The 20081-nt window shown below is 48.2% G+C and overlaps 1 protein-coding gene across 4 annotated transcripts in view; it reads right to left on the bottom strand.

The window, feature by feature from the left end:
- Positions 1 to 20081, bottom strand: part of RhoGAP68F (Rho GTPase activating protein at 68F) — a 230520-nt gene that overhangs the window by 133334 nt on the left and 77105 nt on the right. For all 4 annotated transcript variants that reach the window (XM_075677914.1, XM_075677915.1, XM_075677917.1 and 1 more), the window contains 2 exons: positions 18656 to 18955; positions 17367 to 17454 (listed from right to left, as the gene is read on the bottom strand). In XM_075677914.1, the coding sequence (XP_075534029.1) occupies positions 17367 to 17454; positions 18656 to 18955 (388 nt within the window). The remainder of the gene's footprint in view (positions 1 to 17366; positions 17455 to 18655; positions 18956 to 20081) is intronic.

Below are 20081 nucleotides of genomic sequence, written 5' to 3'. Positions count from 1 at the left end.
TATCGTTAAACTTCTCTCTCTCTCTCTCTCCAGAACTGCTTATACGAAGGAATGTAGCGCCTACATTCAATAGCTTTGAAACCTCCAGCATTGCTTACCTTCTGCCTGTCATTCTACGTATTGCAGGGATCTCTACTATTTCGTCAAAATACACTCTACAGCCGAAGGACATCATGCATATTGAAGGGAAAATTTCCAAGTATCAGAAGATGCTTCGAAGACGCACGGCTTCGAAGGCAGCAGGTGAAGACCCCCAACACAAAGTGCTTACTTGCAGCTGTTTAATGATGGACGCACTGGCTTACACATTTGAGATGAGGACGTTGGTGCGTGCCTAATTATTTTTGTAGCGATTTTATTTTGGCATGCAACTATTCACATAATTTTGCTACCTTAATTCACCCTCCTTCACAGAAGTAGAAGAAAAAGCGTTATATTTTTTCCTTCTAAAACAATCCCATTTTGAGCAAATTAATTGCTGACGTGTCTGTGCAGTTTTTTTTTTTTTTCATTATCTGAATAGTTGCAACAAGTCCTGTATCCGTTTTGCTTGTGTAAAGTTATTGCCATCATGCTATTAATTTCCGACTATTCTCCATTCTACTGGTGTCACACGACCACTTTCGATCGCGATCAAGCCCGATCATGATCTAAATTCTCAACTGCGATTGGCTCCCTCATGCAGCTTGCAGAAAAAAAACAAGCGCAATCGAGAAATTCAAATCGAATTGTGCTTGATTGTGATTAAAATTGCGTCGTGTGACACCAGTATTACTTGCATTTTGTAGTTTCTTCCTGTTCTCATGTATCAGCCTCTTACAATCTTGCTCAAATAAATTGTTGTCTGCTATTTTCGTGTTCTTGGCTGCGCAGCAGGTTGAGTTATATTTAAGGAACATTGCACATTTATTTACAATACTCCTTTTGGCATGAGTTACTAGACGTGCAATATCACAAGCGATAAAGTTCTACTTCCTCAACAGTTGGCATGATTGTTGCGCTGTTATAGCTTGAAACAGCAAATATAAATTTAAATAAAACTAACATAAAGTGAAACACCTTTGCACACCCACCGTCGCAACATATAAACAGCAACACAAGTGTCTGCATGAAATCTCGATTTAAGCAATGGTATGGGCCTAAAAAAATAATAAAAGAAACAAAACTGAAATTACGGCCTCCAAGATTTGGCTACGTGCGGTGACCATCTTGAAGGCTGGTGCGTTTCGGCAATTCCACTAAGTGCGCTGAGAGCCTAAGTCAGCTGCAGGCGCCTGCGAAAGTGTCCACTCTTTACGTATACTATGTTACTCTATGCACCTACCACCATCACCATGTCCGTCAGATGCTTTACGCAGCGCAAGCGATAACGGTTGCTAGTTTAAATCGAACAGCCAACGCTTGCATCACTGCCTGTCGCTTTTTAAGCGGCTGTATACCTATGACTATTTGTGCGCAGAATGCTTGGGAGCAGTGCAATTACGACGCGCAAGCGGGCGTGTCCTGTTCCGTTTTTTCGTATTTCACAGGCAACTGCAGCTAGCTGAAAAACACTAATACCTAATAGATAGAAAGACAGAAACTGTTTATTCGAACGTTTTACAAGCCGCTCTGCAACATTCTCATATAAATTTGTTTTCCTAGCTTCGTTGCTTCAGAAATAGGTTAATTAATCTTAACTAATTAGCTAATTAAACAAAATACAAAAATAGCTTGACACACTGCATATAAAAGGGAGCAACATTCATTTGGTCGCATCATCTTAAAGTGCATTGGCATATTTTTTAACTCTCACTAAAGTTCGCTGAAACACGCCGTATACTGCGTCAAACAAGGCAAATAAACATGTTGCGCAACCACAGATCACAGAACCCCAAGGCTCCCTCCACTCGCTCCGATGCATCGCGCGTGACGGAAGGCGGCGCGCTTCCTCCCCACTTTTTTCCATTGCGCACACAAGACTGACCCACCATTGTCGGCTCATCCCCCCCCCCCTTAAGCTTTCACTCGCACATAAAGCATGTGGCACACGGTGACGATGTTACCGCCCTTGGACTTCATACGGAACATGACGGCGACGACGACAACAGGAATAAGCCTTGAGTGTCCATATAATTGCTATCGCAACAATATAGTAAGAGCATCCGGCAACTGAAGAGCGCCGCGGCCCATTTCTTTCTGCAAAAGAAGTAACAAAATTGAACTTTCACCACGCAACAATTTGCTGCACGTCTTTTTTTTTTTTTCCTTTTGTGGGGCGGGGGCAGCACCAAAATGAAAAAAACACGAAGGAAAGCATGTTGGCCACAATCGAATGCCTATTTTGGGCACCTAATGTGGCTACTGAAGGAATATGGAAGAAAACGTGAGACGCTTGGTCCACAGAAAACCATATGCATGCTGCTCGTTATCCTACACTGGTGAGACCAAAAACTTTCAGGAGAGGTTGCGATAACATTGAAATGAAGGTGATGCCCTCCAGCGAACATGCTGCAATTCGTCGAGACCCCGCAGTGGTGGCAGCGAGCGGCCATTTTTTCTTTTTCTCTTCGGCTAGCCAGAAAGCATTCACAACTCTGTGAGGCCAAAATCCACTCAGCCAGATAAAAAAGAACGTGCACCGAAGTGCACCGTGCGGTTGTCAGGGCAACACATGAAAAATGCACGACCTCTGGCTGGCTCTGGCAGCCCGCAGTTAGTGAGACGCAGTTAGGACACATTGAGCCTCTTCAGAGGCTCAATGTGTCCTCGTGAATAAAAGTCAAAGTAGAAAAAATAAATAAGAATGTATACCTTTGCTGGCTTTATATAGTGTCACAACATGGATGCTTTGGCACAAGTGAAAGAAATGTTGATATTCTTTTCTGTGACATGACCGCACAAATAACATCACAATGCTTCGTCTCATCAGACCTCGCTGCGTGCTTTGTCAGCTTGTTTGATAGTGTGTTGATTTGGCTTGTCTCGTTGTATAGTTTGATGTACGACTTTAGAAAAGTCAATGCACCTTTGGCGTCAAATGTTTATGACAACATTAAGCCCACAAAGATCCGGAATTGAAAATCTAAAGCACAACTTTAGAAATGTCAATGCACCTTTCGTATCAAAAGTTTATGTGATTTCTATGCCCAAAATGTTTCGGAATTGAAATCTATGCTCTCCGTAGATTCCGCAGCATCCGTGAGATGCTGCGACGAGCCCGCTCACCATCAGAACGCCTTGAAACTTTGTGCTCGGATGCGGCTGCTCGGCGTTATGCGACTCCAGGTGCATGGGCATGAAATCCAGCCCGAGTTCACAATCTTCGCGCCGAAATGTCTTTTCGAGCGTCAAAAATACATTCTTGACAAAATCCTGAGTGATTTCTGGCGCCAGGGGTTGTTTTGATTGCGATGCATGACAACACGAAAAAATTTCGGGGGGGGGGGGGGGGGCTGAAGCCACATAAGCCCCTGCTGACAGGTATGTGTACAATATTTACACAGCGGCAGCGAGTTGCACCACAACAACAAAGATGGCGAGCCGGGGCACAGCTCATCGTCTTTTTCGTCTGCTATGCAACATCTTCTTCGTCTGAAAAGAGAATTATGCAAAAAGGTGAGGCATGCAGACAGGACACAAGAACAACACAACACGAACAACACTATGGACAACACGAACGCCGACTATGAGCTGAAGGGAGCACTGAGGCGAAAAGAAGAAAGAAGACACAAAACTCATCTGCGCAAGCTCTAGAATGATATCACCACGTGTCAGTCAGGTACATGTGCCGGTCTAGGTGAGCGATTGTGCATGCACCAGGTCCTACATGCACGAAATGAGCGCCAGTTTTAATGCACAGGTCTGGCGCCTATTAGAAGCAGGTTATCCTAGTGTAGCAGTGGCCACTGTGGCTGAACGCCTAAAGAAGTTGGTTTTCAGGGGACGGACGTGATTACAGAAACCAGTAATAGCAAAAAAAGAGCAGTGGCTATTCCATACATTCATTCAGTATCGCACAGGCTTAAAAAAATTGCGAGGAAATATGTTGCTTTCACTGCTCCCAATAAGCTAGGTAATATATGTGCTGCAGTGCAGAGGAAAAAGCAGCGGGTAAAAGGCAAAAAAAGAACAGATACCGGTATTTGTCCTGTGGAGCACAATAAGAACAACAGTTTTACTGACTGTCGTATGGTGTGGTTTATAAGGTTCCCTTTAGCTATGGCCAGTTCTACGTAGGGCAAACGGGGCGGTGCATCAATCAGAGGCTAATGGAACATAAAAGGTCGTTAACCGGTGGATCGCCTTCTAATCTTTCCCTACATTGCCAAGATTGTAACTGCACGCCAGAGTTCGATGAATGCGCGATATTGTACAGGCACAAAAATGAAGATACGCATCTTATGGTAGGGGCATGGCATATCTATAATGGTGGAAGTGCGTGCGTGAGTCAGCCTGCGATTACTTCACATAAGGAAGAGATTAAGTGCCTTAACAGCTATCTCTCGCGTAGACCGGCACATGTACCTGACTGACACGTGGTGATACCATTCCAGAGCTTGTGCAGATGAGTTTTATGCCTTGTTTCTTTTTTCGCCTCAGTGCTCCCTTCAGTTGATAGTCGGCATTCATCTTGTCCACTTCTCTGCTGTTGCGTCCTGTCTGCACACCTCACCTTTTTGCATAATGCAATATTTGCAGTATGGAAATAATGCGCACTCTCTAACCCTCTGTAGCAGCCTATGTGCGCATGAACATTGTTAGCTGTTTCGCATTGAGCTGAAGATACATGCTTTCATGTTTTAATTGTGTATGGAGTCCTTACCGTAGAAAGTTTCTTGTTTCTTAGCATTTATAACAGTACAGAAAAATGTGCACTATATGAAGGAACAAAGCATCTCCATTCTGAAGTTTTGAAGGCTCCAGTACTGCTTATAAGAAGGAACGTAGCGGCTACATTCAATAGCTGTGAAACCTCCAGTATTGCTTACCTTCTGCCTGTCATTCTATGTATTGTAGGAATCCATTGTAGGAATACTCAACATGGGCCGGTGTACGAGAACAGCATCTTTTCAGAAATCCCGACACTGCACGCTGAGCACCAGAGGAGGACAAGGGACCCAAGGACAAAGTGGGTAGTCCTGTGAAGGCTATTGTATCAAGATTGCTCGTGGGCCTGCAACTCGCCGAATCGAGCACAGGCAACTTGACGTGCATGATCAGCACAGGCCTCTCAAGCCTACAAGATAGGGCGGCATGCAGAACATAGGATTTCGGGCGAATAAGAGAAAGAAAGGAGAATAACCAGCAGTCTCATGTCTTGATGTGTTATACGCGAATGTCACAAAAGGCAATGCAGTGTCCCAATCCTGGTGGTATGTGGACACATACACTACCAGCACGTTGGTAATTGTTCGGTTCAGTCACTTCGTCAAGCGTCTGTGGATGGTATGCCATGGTCAGTTTGTGTTGCATTGCGCAGGACTGTAGAACGTCCTCGATCACCTTCGAAAGAAACTGTGTGCCCCGGTCGGTTAGGAGTTGCTGGGGTGCCCCATGCTGGAGAATGACATCACGGAGTAGGAAGTCCTCAAAGTTGGTCCTGCAGCTGGTCGGAAGAGCACGGGTGATCGTGAATCCCATTGCATAGTCGGTAACGATGGTGACCTATCCGTTTCCCGAAACAGACAAAGGAAACGAGCCGTTAGTCGAGACTGATGCGATGAAATGGCTCGCATGGAACGTCAAGAGGCTGAATATGGCCAGCAGGCAGAAGTAACGGCTTTTTCCAGCACTGACAAAGGTCACAAGAGGCCCCACGTAACGACGCACCGAGGGGGAGGTGCCTGGCCAGTAGAATCAATGGTGTGCACGATCATATGTGCGTGAAACGCCAAAGTGCCCTACTAATGGTGCATCATGAAGCTGGGCTAGAACAGTTGAGCGGAGGTGTGTCGGGATCACGAGTAAAAGGTCAGGAGCATCAGAAAGCAAACTGCGACAATGTAAAGTGTCATCGTGCAGCAACAAAGAGGCAGAGAGAGGCATCAGGAGCCTGGGAGTTGAGACGCCCCCTCGGGCATAATGTTCGTTGGCCCACCAGGCTCGGTGGTCTGTCAGGCTTGGTAGGCAACATTGGTCACCGCACCAATAAACACCGGCTAGCACACCTGCTCGGCGGTCAGTCATTGTTCATCACCACTACGAAGCGGAGCGCCTGTCTAACAGAAAATGCCTTGAGCCCTCTCTCGTTCACGAACCCGGATGGATTGCGACACTGGCGACGAGTACCCATGGATCGTCCCACGCCGCCACGACGGCGAAACACCGGCCCCGTTGCTGTCACCATGCCACTGTATGGAAGGCTCTAGCCATTCAAGGGAGATGGCTCCGCCCAGCCAGTTAACGCGGAGCAAGTCCACATGTTCTTCCAGGCAAACGACACACCCGAGGCCAAAGAGCACGCATATTTTCCTGGCAAGCTGCAGGACCCGCATCTTCAGTCTCCTGCTCGACCTTCTCAAGCCAGCCACGCCGCATGTTAAGGCGGTGGGTGAGCTGCTCGCCATACTGCGCTCGCATTTCAACCCAGCACCGTCCACACTAATGGAGCGTTCCCACTTCAACAATCGGAGCCGCTGGGAAGGAGAGACCCTCGAGCAGTCCGTTGCTGCTCTACGAGGGTTACCGAGTGCCTGTGCCTTCGGGGACCAACTAGACTCACTGCTCCGGGACCGTTTCGTTGACGGCATCAACAACACTGCCATGCAGACGCGACTCATGGAGCTCCTCGTACACTCGCTAGACGACGCCGTGAAGGCAGCGCTGGCAATGGAAGCTGCCGCCAAGGATGCCGGTGAGATTGCCCGTGGGACTGGCCCACCGTCGGCGGAAGCAGCAGTCAACAAGTTGGCAACAAAAAGCAGCACGTGCGGTCGCTTGTGGTGGTGCGCACTCCCCCTCACAGTGCCAGTTCTCTCAAGCACAATGCTTCACATGCGGGAAAACTGGGCACCTGGACTGGGTATGCCGGAGGGGGAGGACCAACAGCGAACAGCAGCAGCAGCCTGGTTCAAGGCCAGGTAACACACAAGCCTGCGGCCAGGGTAACTGTCGCAAGGATACGCGGCGGGGGCGTGAAGCAGCAGGCCCGAGTTCTTCCGTGCCCAGGCTCACAGTCGTAAGCTATGGCACACAGTCATAAGCTGGGGTACATAGCACAAAAACGACACAAGGACGAAGTAAAAACATGGGACGAGCACAAAGCCTGGCCCACAGGCTTTGTACCGTTGTCTGTGCCACCATAGATGCTGACCATCAAAATCTGCGGGCACCCACTTCCATGGAGCTGGACACAGGGGGAAGCATGTCATTAATGGCAGGAAAACTCTTCAAGCATACTTTCCCCGGCGTGTCCATGGAGGCTTCAGGCATGATGCTGCGCAGCTGCTCTGGGCAGCTCTCCCAGGTCCAGGCCCAGGTCAGCATTCGCTTTGGCAGCAGGGAGGCAACCTTTCCCCTTTACTTAACCAAGGGGTCGTCGCCGACGCTGCTGGGCCGAAACTGGACTCATGCACTGGGCCTTCGTCTGCCAGAGTACCAGGAAACCAGCTTGCATGTTGCGAAAGATGTCCCCAGCCTCCTGACCAAGTTCAAGTCCCTGTTCCAGCCAGGGGTGGGCACATTCACCGGCACGACGGCTGGCATCTATGTACCTGAGGGAGCCTGGCCACGTTTTTTCAAGCCTCGCCCACTGCCGTTCGCCCTGAAGGACGGGGTCACCCAGGAGCTGCAACAGTTACAGCGAGAGGGCATCCTGGTGCCCGTCAGGACGTCTGAATGGGCCGCTTCCATCGTACCAGTCCTCAAGCGAGACGGTAGTGTCAGAATCTGGGGGGATTTCAAAGTTACCATCAACCCCGTCGGTACCGTTGCGAAATCCCCATTGCCCCAGATCGAAGATCTCTGGTCAGCGTTGTCCGGTGGACAGAAGTTTACGAAGCTCGACCTCAGAGATGCTTACCAGTAGCTGGTGCTCCAGGATGCCTCCCTGAAGTATGTCACAATATAGACAACTTGGGGCTCTTCCAGTACACGTGCTTACCGTTAGGCGTGGCCTCAGCCCCAGCCATATTTCAGAGGAAGATGGACAACCTCTTCAGGGGCATGAGGCACATGGCGGTGTACTTGGACGACATCCTGGTTACTGGCAACGACGACGGGCGACCACCTGCAGAACCTGCACAATGTCCTGGCACACCGGGACAAGGATGGCCAGGAACGCCCTGTGTCGTTTGTTTCTCGTCGGCTTCAGGCTGCAGAGCAACGCTACAGCCAGCTGGCAAGGAAGGCCCTGCCCTCATGTTCGGGGTAGAACACTTCCACCAGTATCTGTGGGGCTGGAAGTTCGAGGTGGTCACCAACACAAGCCGCTGTTGGGCCTGCTGGGGCCTAACAAGGCAGTTCCCGTGCAGACATCACCTCGAGTGGTACACTGGGCTGGGCCTTGAGGCTGGAAACTTATAGTTACTAGCTGGTTTACCATCCGGGAAAAGACCTGGAACCTGCTGATGCCCCGAGCCGCCTGCCCCTGCCAGAGGTGCCTGATGCTGTTCCAGAACTTGCTGAAGTGTTCATGCTGGAGCACGCGCACCAGGAGTTACTCTCCAGATCTGCGGTATAGCAAGCAACCAGCTGGGACCCAGTCCTGTCTCAGGTGGTCAAGGCATTGTCCTGTGGGGAGGAATTGGTCCAGCCACAAGGGCGCCGAGCTCAGCTTGCCGCAGGGCTGTCTACGGTGGGGTTCCAGGGTGGTGATCCCACAAAGTCTCCGGTGCAGGGTCCTGCAGTTGCTGCACACAGGTAATCCTTGCATGGAAAAGACCAAGATGGTGGCTCGGTGCCATGTTTAGTGGCCTGGCCTGGACCAGGACATCGCTCACATGATGCAGAGCTGCCAAATCTGCCAGTAGCATCAGCAGGCCTCACATCATGTGGAAATCACCCCCTGGCCATTCCCACAGACCCTGGTCCCGCCTACATGTGGATTTTGGGGCACCCTTCAAGGGCCATTACTTCCTGGTGGTAGTGGATACCTTTTCGAAGTGGGTGGAGGTTCTACCTGTCACCACTCCATCAGCAGGTGTGACCATTGCAGCGCTACGACAGGTCTTTGCTGCCCAGAGGTTGCCAGACGTCATCGTGTTCGACAATGGTCCTGCTTTCGCCAGCACAGAGTACCTGGCCTGGCTGACGAAGAACGAAATCCGCCAGATGATGGTTCCACCGTACCCAGCTGCTTTGAACAGTGCAGCCGAAAGGGTGGTCCGAACCATCAAGGACAAGCTCAAGAAAAGCCAGACTGGGGATTTCCAGATGCAGATTGACCGAATACTGTTCCAGTACCGGACCACGCCTCACAATGTCACTGGCCGTGCCCCCTGTGAGCTGCTGCTGGGTCGGATGATTAAGACAGCCTTGAACATCCTGCATCCGGACCTCCGATCCTGAAGCAGAAAGGCCTTTGCCAGAGTCGGGAGCTCCAGTTTTCGCCAGGAACTTCTGCCCTGGCCCACCCTGGTCCACCGGACAGGTGGTGTCTCCTGCCAACGCCTCATCGCTGCTCGTCCGCATGCCAGACGGGGCTACGTGGCACCGACACGCCGACCATGTTAGGCCTCGCCTTGGGACCCGGCCAGCACTCTTGACTGCCACTTCAGAGTTCCAGCCCGCAGGAGGACTAGAGGCAACACCAGTCGCTTCCAGCAGAGCACAGCCCCCCTCGGAGGCTGCCAACGTTGCCAGTGGTGCGGCGCCTGTTGTGCTGGTGTCACAAGGCCGACCACTGTGGACCCTCCGGAGGCTGGCTCAGGCAGCACACAGTGATGCCACAACTGGCCCGTCAACATCGGTGCCCAGTCGGAGTACTCGACCGCGGAGGCCACTGGACCGTTACTCGCCTGGATAGCAGGCACAGCACCATCGACTTGGCTGGGACGGAGGCAGAGCCTCATACTTTAAACTTGGAAGTTTTTTTGTTGTTGTTGTTGTCGACAAACAAACTGGGGGTGTGACGCAAGCATGTGATGCCCCCTCCGGCATAATCTTCGTTGGCCCACCAGGCTTGGTAGGCAACACTGGTCACTGCACCAATAAACACCGGCGAGCACAGCTGCTTGGCGGCCAGAAATCGTTCATCACTACCACTCTGCGGAGCGTTTGTCTAATGGAGGCTGCCTCAAGCCCTTCCTCGTTCACGAACCTGGGCGGATCGTGACAGCAGGACAACTGGATAGGATGAATGCCTTCGTTCACCAACTTTTTGCATGCGATGACTTAGATCAACGGTACTGCTGCGCGGGTCTCAAATGAATGGGCCTGAGGAACAGATGGAGATGCAGCCTCAATTTCACGCCGCACAAGATGCTTCCGGTACCAGTTGACTGGACATCCTCACACGCTGAGGCAACGGCAGTGTTAGGGGGCCGCATGAATTGTTGCTTGACATGACAGCTCTTTACTTTCTCGAAGCGTCAGCACTCCTTTATGATGTCGTCGACAGTAGAGCAGTCTTTATATTGTCACGGTTAATTGAAAGGAGACTTCTAATAGAGGCCATTAAAGTTAACACAACTATCTTCACGGTTTTGGAACCACGTGCGGGCACCGTCCAAAAGGCTGAAACAGGCGTTTCAGAGCTTCGATCTGTTGTCCCATCCATTGAACTCCACTATGCGCTCGAAGTTCACCAGCCAGCCTTCCATGTCTTCCAGAAAGTCGGCATGGAAGGGACTTGGCACGCATGGTTTTTGCAGCGTGTAATCATGAGGTACCGGAACAGCCGTCGCAGGGTTAGTTGTGGTAGTATGGGATGTAGCATCCATACCTGCTGTCGTCATTGTCCTCGCAAGTAAAGGCTCAGACTCAGGGGCCAGTCCCTCGATTCTCCGGCTGGCGCGGTGTACTAGCGTGAGCTCCGGTATTGGTCGAACTTTCCTGCTGCTAGGAAGGCTCTGTTGCATAGGTCTAGAATACCCAGTACCTCCTCCATAAAATGTCACGTTTAATTGACAGGCAACTTCTAAAAGAGGCCATTAAAGTTTGCGTCATCAAGGAAGCAGCACAGCACTGACAAAAGACCAAGGCGTGAGCTCATGAGCCAGCTCATCCTCGTCTTCTTCTGGGAGCAAGTGGCCCAAGCACGTGGCACAAGTGCATGGCAATACAGTCGACTCCCGATAATTCGAAGCCGCTTAATTGGAATTTTCGGTTATGTAGAAGTGAGGTGCTGGTCCCGTCAGTTTTGCATGTAATCCTATAGAAGAAATCGCTCGATAATTCGAAGTCCTCATCCAGTAATATTGTTTAATTGAAAGTTAATTTTCAGCCGGGATCCTCGAGGTGACCGTCATTCTTTGGTAGAATGTGCACTTTTTCAAGTGTTGCAACAGTTCCGTGCTCCGCGTTGGTGTCATCGTCACCGCAGCCGCCCGCAACGCCATCCTTCTTGGAGTGGCGCGATTATTCATTGCTACGGCTGCCGTGGCCTCCCCGATCAACTCCGGCGGGAGGCGAAGCGGCTTCCGCCGGAGGCCACGCGGGTGCCATAGGTGCACGCAGTGCTGCATACTGGCAGTGGCGAGATTAGTCTTGCAGCGTGCGCAGCGTATGTCGAGCGCCTTTGTGCGGGAAGCTCGTAGGCTAGGTTGTTCCACGGGGTACCTAGTCGCGGAATTTATAGCCATGGCAAACCGTGGCTCTTATCGCACGCTCGACCTGGCAACGAAAGTCGAGGTTTTAAAGGAAGTTGAGAAGGGAGGTGCCAACAAACAAGACATAGCGCAGAAGTAAGGGATCAAGCCGAACACACTCTCAAACTACATCAAGAACAAGCGCACAATAATGGATGCATTTGAGAACGACAAGTTCAAGACTTCTCGGAAGCGAATGCGCACCGGCGCTTACCCAGAGTTGGAGAAGGCTCTGCTGGTTTGGATTAGGGAGGCCAGGAGCAACAAACTTCCTCTCAGTGAAGACATCGTTGCGATGAAAGCCCGAACGCTTGTAGCAATGTTGGGGATCGATGACTTCATTTCGTCAGATGGATGGCTGACGCGCTTTAAAGATCGCCATGACCTGGTTTTCAAGAGCGTGTGTGGTGAAAAGGCGTCCGTTAACCAGGAAACATGCGCCACGTGGAAGGACGGAAAGCTGCGTGAATATCTCGCTGAATACAGACCAGAAGACATCTTCAATGCAGATGAGACTGCACTCTTCTATCGGCTTCTACCAGAGAAGACCCTGACATTCAAGGACGACGACTATGCTGGGGGCAAACGCAGCAAGGAGAGAGTGTCGGTGCTGATCGCGGCAAACATGACTGGCACGGAATGATGTCGGTTACTTGTGATCGGGAAAGCCGCGAAGCCGAGATGTTTTAAAGGCGTGAAGACGCTGCCTGTGGACTATGAGGCAAACAAAAAAGCGTGGATGACGGCAGAAATCTTCAAGAGCTGGATAAGCAAATTGGACCGCAAGTGTGCTGCTTCGGACCGCAAGGTGTTCCTTGTCGATCACTGCAGTGCTCGCGTGAATGTGCCAGCCTTGAGTGCAATACGCCTCGCATTTTTGCCTGCAAACACCGCGGCTGTTTTGCAGCCTATGGACCAAGGCATCATCAAAAATGTTAAAGTCCTGTACAGGCGGCACCTCCTCGAGCGCATGATTTTGTGTATGGATAACTCTGCAAAATATGAGGTGAGCCTGCTTAGTGCCATCCACATGTTGGCGCGAGCATGGGATCGTGTGAAGCAAGAAACAATCGCAAACTGCTTCAGGGCTTGCCGTTTTGTGGCAGCTTCTTCGGAGGATGCCTCTGAAATTTCAGCGGAGGAAGCGTCAACAAGCGAGCTTGACGGCACTGATTTTGGTGATGCTCTCGGGGACGTCAATTTTGAAGATTACGTCGCCGTAGACAAGGCGGTCGAAACGTGCGGTGCGCTGACGGATAGCGAAATTGTAGAGATTATTCGGCCCCAGGAAGCGACCCAGGAAAGCGACGATGACGTTGAAGGCGAGCCGCAACCTAAGGCTGCCGATGTAGCTGCGGGCCTTGATCTCGCGGAGCGCTTCTTTGCCGCTGAAGGTAACGCGGAAGAAGCGTTCCGCCACATCTACAGCCTGCAGAACTTGCTTTTAGCAGCACGATTCGGCAAGAAGAAGCAAAGCAAGATGACCGACTATTTTTCTTAGAGAAAATACTCGATTTCGCCACAAATAAAGTGCTGTTTTTTGTGTTTTGTGCTTAATTGGAAGTTCGTTTAATTCGAAGTTTTTTGCGGTCCCCGTGAACTTCGTATTAACGGGAGTCGACTGTATATCAGTAAGGTAAAGCCGTCATCAGTGATGCCTTTAAGTATGTGGATGACAAAGTCATCCACATACTTAAGCATACTTAGGCATTTTGTCTTCAACCCGCCGTCACAGAGCTAACACGTCCTGAATGTACACAACATATGGTTCAGTATGTTTGGGCCCGACACGAAAGTTCCTTCTTGGCAGCTCGTTGGCGCCTGACGAGCACCTGTAGTTTTCGCTTGCAGGTGTCCTAACTAGTCAGCTCCTCCTAGAGTGTTTGGAACCGAACGTGAGCCATTCCCTTGAGGTAGTAGATAACGTTAGCCAGCATAATGGTTGGGTCCCACCAGTTGTTCTTGCTAGCTCGGTCGTATTTGGTTAGCAGTCTTCGACGTCCATGGCGTCAGTACCAGAGAAGGTACTATGGTCTCAGGGTTGGGCCAGGACAACTAATGCTGTGGCAGCCGAGGCTGAGCCAGCCAGCCTCTTAGTCAACATGGTCGTATGGCCCACAAGATGTCCGCTGCGAAGTACCATGGTGTCCTTCACATATAGCCCACGCCTTCACCAAAGATATTACGGGGAGATGTCAAAAAGGCTATATGTACAACATTTACATAGTGGCAGTGAGTGGCACCAAAACAACAAATATGGCGGGCCAGGGCACAGCTTGTCCACTTTGTCGTCTGCTATGTGATGTCTTCTTCGTCCCCGAAACAAGTGGCTCATAAAAATGCATTAAAGAATGTTACAGAATCAGCTATGCTAACCTATCTTTATGAACAAAGCATGTTAGAACTATTCGGTCATTTTAAAGCTTCATTTCCCTTCTATTTCTTTCTCTGCTTGTTTCCTTGTCCAATTGGTGCTTTCGTGCTGCTCTGTGCTACTATATTATATTCGTTGTATTTTAGTGTTCATATTAGGATCATTGTCTTGTGCTATTGTACTGTATAATCATTAGTTTGAGCTACAACTAGATGCACTGCATTCCCTATTAATTCCTATGCTCTTTATTTGCTTTCATGCTTCTCACAACCTTTTTGGTGCTGTTACTAGGTGTGTTAAAAATATTCAGTAGTTACCTGCTCATGCCCCATGTAATGCGCAGGTTCTGGACCCTTTGGGCAAATGAATGAATGAATGAATAAATGAATGAATGAATGAATGAATGAATGAATGAATAAATGAATGAATGAATGAATGAACAAAGGAACAAAGAAACAAGAGTGCTGTATGCTTTCATTCTGGCAGAGACCAGACCAAAGGAACACGCTACGCTGTTAACGCTCATGGTGAGCAAAGTAGTTTTTTGTGCAGTCTTTTAAACCTGCTCAAACAGAAATAAACTGTCTTCTGCGACTCTGCGGAGTCTCCACAAATGTCATTCGACTCTGTGTTGATTCGCAAAGTCATCGAGTTGCTTGATTGAAATCGATTGACGAAGGTGCGGGAACTTGCTTCCGTTGCATTGTTGAGGCGGTCGCGCATCAAACACTTGCAAGTTGACAACAACACCTTGCTCTCAAGCTAAATTAGGTGAACGCTACTTAGTAAACTGGTCGCACCATGGAAGTATCGTCTCAGAGAAATTTACTGATCAAGCAGTCACAACACAAGGTTCAACTCTTCTATAGCAAGGACACTACGTGCTGGCCACACATCACTTGCCCCACAGCAAATGAAGTGAAAATGTGGTAGTCATTCACCCGTTCTTCCTATATTCTTTCACTGATACTCAGCCACTCGTTGTAAATGTAAATTGTAAATTGTAAAATGTAAATTCATGAGAATCTCACGCAGCCAAGTATCTTTTTATAACTACCATCTTAACAACATCCCACTTGAATCAGTATCTTGTTATAAATACCTCGGAGTGCACATTACAAATAATCTCTCATGGAAACGACATATCGAACACATTACATCAAAAGATAACCGCATGCTAGGCCATCTTAAACAAAATTTTTCGCTCGCACCATCTTCCCTGAAAAAACAGTTATATGTCACCTACATTCGCCCTAATCTAGAGTATGCATCCTCAATATGGGACCCTCATCAATCAACATTAATTAACAGCTTAGAAGCTGTGCAGAATCAGTTCGTTAGTTTTATTCTTAACAATTACCAGCGCACAGCAAGCGTAACTAGCATCAGACTTGCCCTCAACATATCTCTCCTTTCCAAACGCAGAAAAATCGCTCGCCTTTGTCTGTTCCATAAAATATACCACTTAATTCCTACACTCAAGTCGCGCTTTATCAAACCATCCCCTTTTACTTCTGCACGCTTGGACCATCGTCATAAGGTGAACATCCCATTCCACAAAACGTCTACCTGTGGTAATTCATTTCTTCCAAAATCATGCCAGGAATGGAATCACCTACCGGATCCACTAGTCTATAAAACTAACACAGATAACTTCCGTAAGGCACTTAATAATATTATTTAGTATGCCTTGATGTGAATGTATAACGAAGCAATTCCGTTTTCTCCTGATCAGTATTGTTTATAAGTTTTCTTTTTCATTATCTACCTAATCTACAAACACTGTATTTTGTATTATGCTTTATTTTCTATCATTCTGTGCTCATTGTCTCACTCTAACTTGTATTGTAATCTGTATTACCGAAGTTTTCCGTTTTTCTTTGTATAATAATTTTTTTACTGTAATATGCTTTTTTTTTTGTCGCTCTCGCATTATTTTTACGTTGTACCATGCATTGTCATCTGATTAGTATTCGTGTTTTCCTTTCTTGGATACTTATCTGTATTTATTAGCCCCTCCCCTCTGTAATGCTTCATTGTAAGCCCTGAGGGTACCATAAATAAATAAATAAATAAATAAATAAATAAATAAATAAATAAATAAACTCGTTATAAAAACATCATTGTGTTGCATTATCGGACGAAAGAGAATGCTACTTGTCGAGGTCTATTTCATTTCTTCAAAAAAGAACTGATTAACATTATCCTTGACAATGATACTGGCGTTTGAAAGGTTTCGTTTTCGCTTGTTTTCGTTTTCACATTTCAGTAGCTCCGTTATCGTGCTGCGTTGGTTTTGCTCGCTTGCGAAACTCGCGCAAACTGCAAGAAGGAGAGAATTCCACTTCCATGCGATGTCGCGGGATGCCCAAATGGTCCATGCCACTTAACCAAAAGCAGCTGCAGCGGCGAATCCACCACTCTATCGAGGCTCGGTTTCTCCATCATGGCCAGGCGTTTACGGTTTGTGCAAAACACCATATCGCCATCTTTTGAGTGCCGTTTTACTCAACGACGGCCGCAAAGCGCAGTGATGGCATGTGCAACGTCACCGTTCTCCAGTTTGGTGGTGGAAAATTTAAATTGCAATAGAGGTATTCGGTCACTTGAGAAGCAGTGCCATAGCCACAAAGCGACTGCGGCGGGCACAGAAGCGTTCATTTTATGTGGTTTTGATACGTACAGCCCCATAATTGAATTAAAGTTTAATACTTCCGCCACAATGGGATGTGCCATGTGAGGCAAATGCATATGCTCAACTCTCTCAGATGTTATGAAGTATGGCGGACAACAATGCCTCAACCAAACACCTCCCACTGTATGTTCTGTGTACTATGCAGACAAGGAGCAGTGGTGCATGCAAGGTAAAGTTTAACATCAACTCACCGTTCTTGTGCTAGACTAAATGTTGAAGAAATGAAACGTTCACTGTTAACATCACCGCTACTTATCGTCAATCGAAGCAAACAGCGCAGAAAGCTTCGCTTACACCGATTCCCACAGGGTGTGGGAGCCACACAATTCTTTTCTGCAAAGTGCAAAGTAAAGTAAAGTAAAGTATCAAGGACGAGACACAAGTGTCTCGTCCTTGATACTTTGTGGTGGCATGTGTTTTGTGCTGTTACAATTTTTATGTCAAGCATGCACCAACTCGCCCAGAAAGAAGTTTTAATGAAGTAACCATCTGCACAAGCAAGGGGACAGTGTAAAACAGTAGTCGCTGCGATAGATCAGCGTGAATGTATGCCATTGATAGTACGCACCTGAGAAACTTGGGGTGGTTCAGCTCTTTGTGGGGTGGCAGTCTGCATGCCGAGATGACTATCACATTGCGACCATACGCATCGTCACCTGGTGGGACACAAAGGACACACAGTAGCGGCACATTGGCTTGTGATGGTGCTTGCAGGCACTAAGCTAACCTCAGCAGAAAACAATATGAAAGGCCCCTTAGTTTGTGCCTGTCTGCTAATACATTCATGACCGTAACTTGAATAAGTTTGCATTTGTTTTAAGCGGAGTTCCAACATAAAACAAAAGTTTCCAGATGTTCCCAAGTGCCTTGCATTCCCTCATTTTAGAGCACCACTGCCACCATTTGCCAAATTAAGTGGCATAGATGTTGGCCTGGTGGAAGGACTCATGCATTGCATAGCATGCTGGCTGAAGAACGCCACGACACAGGACGAAACATGCCGTTAATTGTTAATTGAAGTTCACGAACACAGACAAGATACAAAAACACGCTCAAGTAAGCAACGCTATACATCAGATTTTTACTCAGTGATCGACTGAATGCACACATGTGTGGAGCAGTTTACAGCTTTTTATTTCAGTTCATTAATAACAAATCTAGTTTTAGTAAAAGCATGCCAGTATAAAAAACGTGGTTGCTTAACAGCCACTATCAGGACACTGGAACTTACAGAAGTAAATTTTTATGCATTTAAAAGCAACTAAATGTTGTGCAAACTTCAGCTAAGGACGAGCGGTATTTGCTAGCGCATGCACATGACTCTCGTGTGTGCACACATACGCGGGGGCCCCAGCAGAAATGCACGCATACCTCTACAACAAACAGAAGGTCCACTATCCCTCGCCACACGCAATGCTGCGCTTGGGCCCCTGCAGGTAACACAGCTCTGGGCAACAAGTTTCCACGCCATCTACGATTTGGGTCACAAAGCAGCTCGCTCACAGGTGCACAAGTTGTAATGTCTTATCAGGCAAATTGGCACTCCCATTCCTCTTACTCTGTGGCTGACTTACTAAAACTGGGCCACTAGGTTTATACTCTTCTCGTTCATATATCTATGCTGGGAATTTGTTTCACTGTCTTGCGTTCCAGACATGAATGATGACATATATGATGCCAATGGGGGTACATCCCAACAATGGAGTGATTCAAATTCCCTCGCATGGCTCATTTTCCTCCAATATAAATGATGTTTCTCATTTTACCAGGTACTAAAAACTTGTGCAACTTTACCTAATCACCCTGTGACGTCACAGCAACTGCCGCTGCCCAAAGCAGTTCTGCCACGCTGCTCACCGGCAATGTCGACGATGCCATGGCACTCGATGTCGTTGAAGTCCTCCAGCTGTCGTCGCCCCTCATCGGGCGGAAAAAGCTCGGGGGGCGGTTCAAGGTCGAGGCCCAGCACAGCCTCGTAGTTGTTGTCATCCAGCAGACTCTCGGAGAGGGACGGCGAGGAGTCCAGGTACTCGGGCGAGGAGCCACCCTTGCTGCTGCTGCTGCAGTACCGGCCATTAGCTGCCGCCCCCGACCGTGCACTGGCCGATGACGTTGTGTCTCTCAGATCAAGGTGCACCGCGAGGTTGGGCTCGGCAGCTGAGAGGTTCAACAAACAAGTGGCACTCAGCCTCTCAAGTCTAAAACACGACACATGAGTAGATTTGAAACCTGAAACAAAGACGGGGTCGTTCGGAACAGACAAGCACTGTCTGTCTGGCATGTTGTCTTTTGTGCTTCAAATCCACTCATTATGGATGTTTTCTATTATATGTAATACACAACATGTCAGTCTATGGAAATTTTTGCATGCCCAAATGTCCTAACATTTATAGCGAAATAATATTAGAATTTAATTTTAAAATTTTTAACATGATAACCCTTGAGATAAACACTGCACATAACTTTGGACTAGGCATGCAAGTCATTCTTTCTGTCTATGCAAGACCTGTGAACTTATAATGTATGTGCGAGATATGGTTTCAATCTATTTCTATGTTAAATTTATATACCTCTTTCTGAGAAACCTCTATGGGTTTCCTTCACAGCTACAATAGGGTGCATGACATATTTTCTCTTTCATGAATTTTCCTCCATATAGCGGGCTTACATATATATATATTGTCGCAGGTCACAAAGCACAGGGGCATTATTGCGGCAAGTAGCAGTACCACATTGTACTCGAAAAGGACATGCAGGATGCAGGTCAGCACAAAGAAGGTCTTTGTCTTTTCTTTTTCATGCTCGTACTCTCGAGCAGCCCTGTCATCGTTGTCGTCGTCAGGGTGTATTTGGCACAAATAGTGATGCAGCAATATTATATATATATATATATATATGAGGGTTGATCCAGAAATAAGTTCCCAAAGAGTTCCAGACACATGGGAAGGTGCGAGGCAAAATCCGGCAACACTGCTATGTGCGGCTGTTCCCCCCCTCTCTGATTCTCCTTGGCCGCGCTTCACTGCACCGCTCATTTTTGGCTCAGCAACCGTCCCACATGGAGGTTCCCATTGTTGACCCCACCAAGTGCGAGATCCGTTCCGGAATTCGCTTTTTGCACGCCAAAGGGACTCCACCCGTGGATATTCGTCGTCAGTTGACAGAAGTGTATGGCGACAAGTGTATGTCCGTTCAACACGTCCGAAAGTGGTGCAGGGAGTTTAGTGCTGTTCGGAAGGAAGTCCACGATGAAGAACGGAGTGGAAGACCGTCAGTTTAGGAG

The sequence above is a fragment of the Dermacentor variabilis genome, unplaced genomic scaffold, assembly GCF_050947875.1.
Source record: "Dermacentor variabilis isolate Ectoservices unplaced genomic scaffold, ASM5094787v1 scaffold_14, whole genome shotgun sequence".
Classification (NCBI taxonomy): Eukaryota; Metazoa; Arthropoda; class Arachnida; order Ixodida; family Ixodidae; genus Dermacentor; species Dermacentor variabilis.
This window is presented reverse-complemented; position numbering and strand designations above follow the sequence as displayed.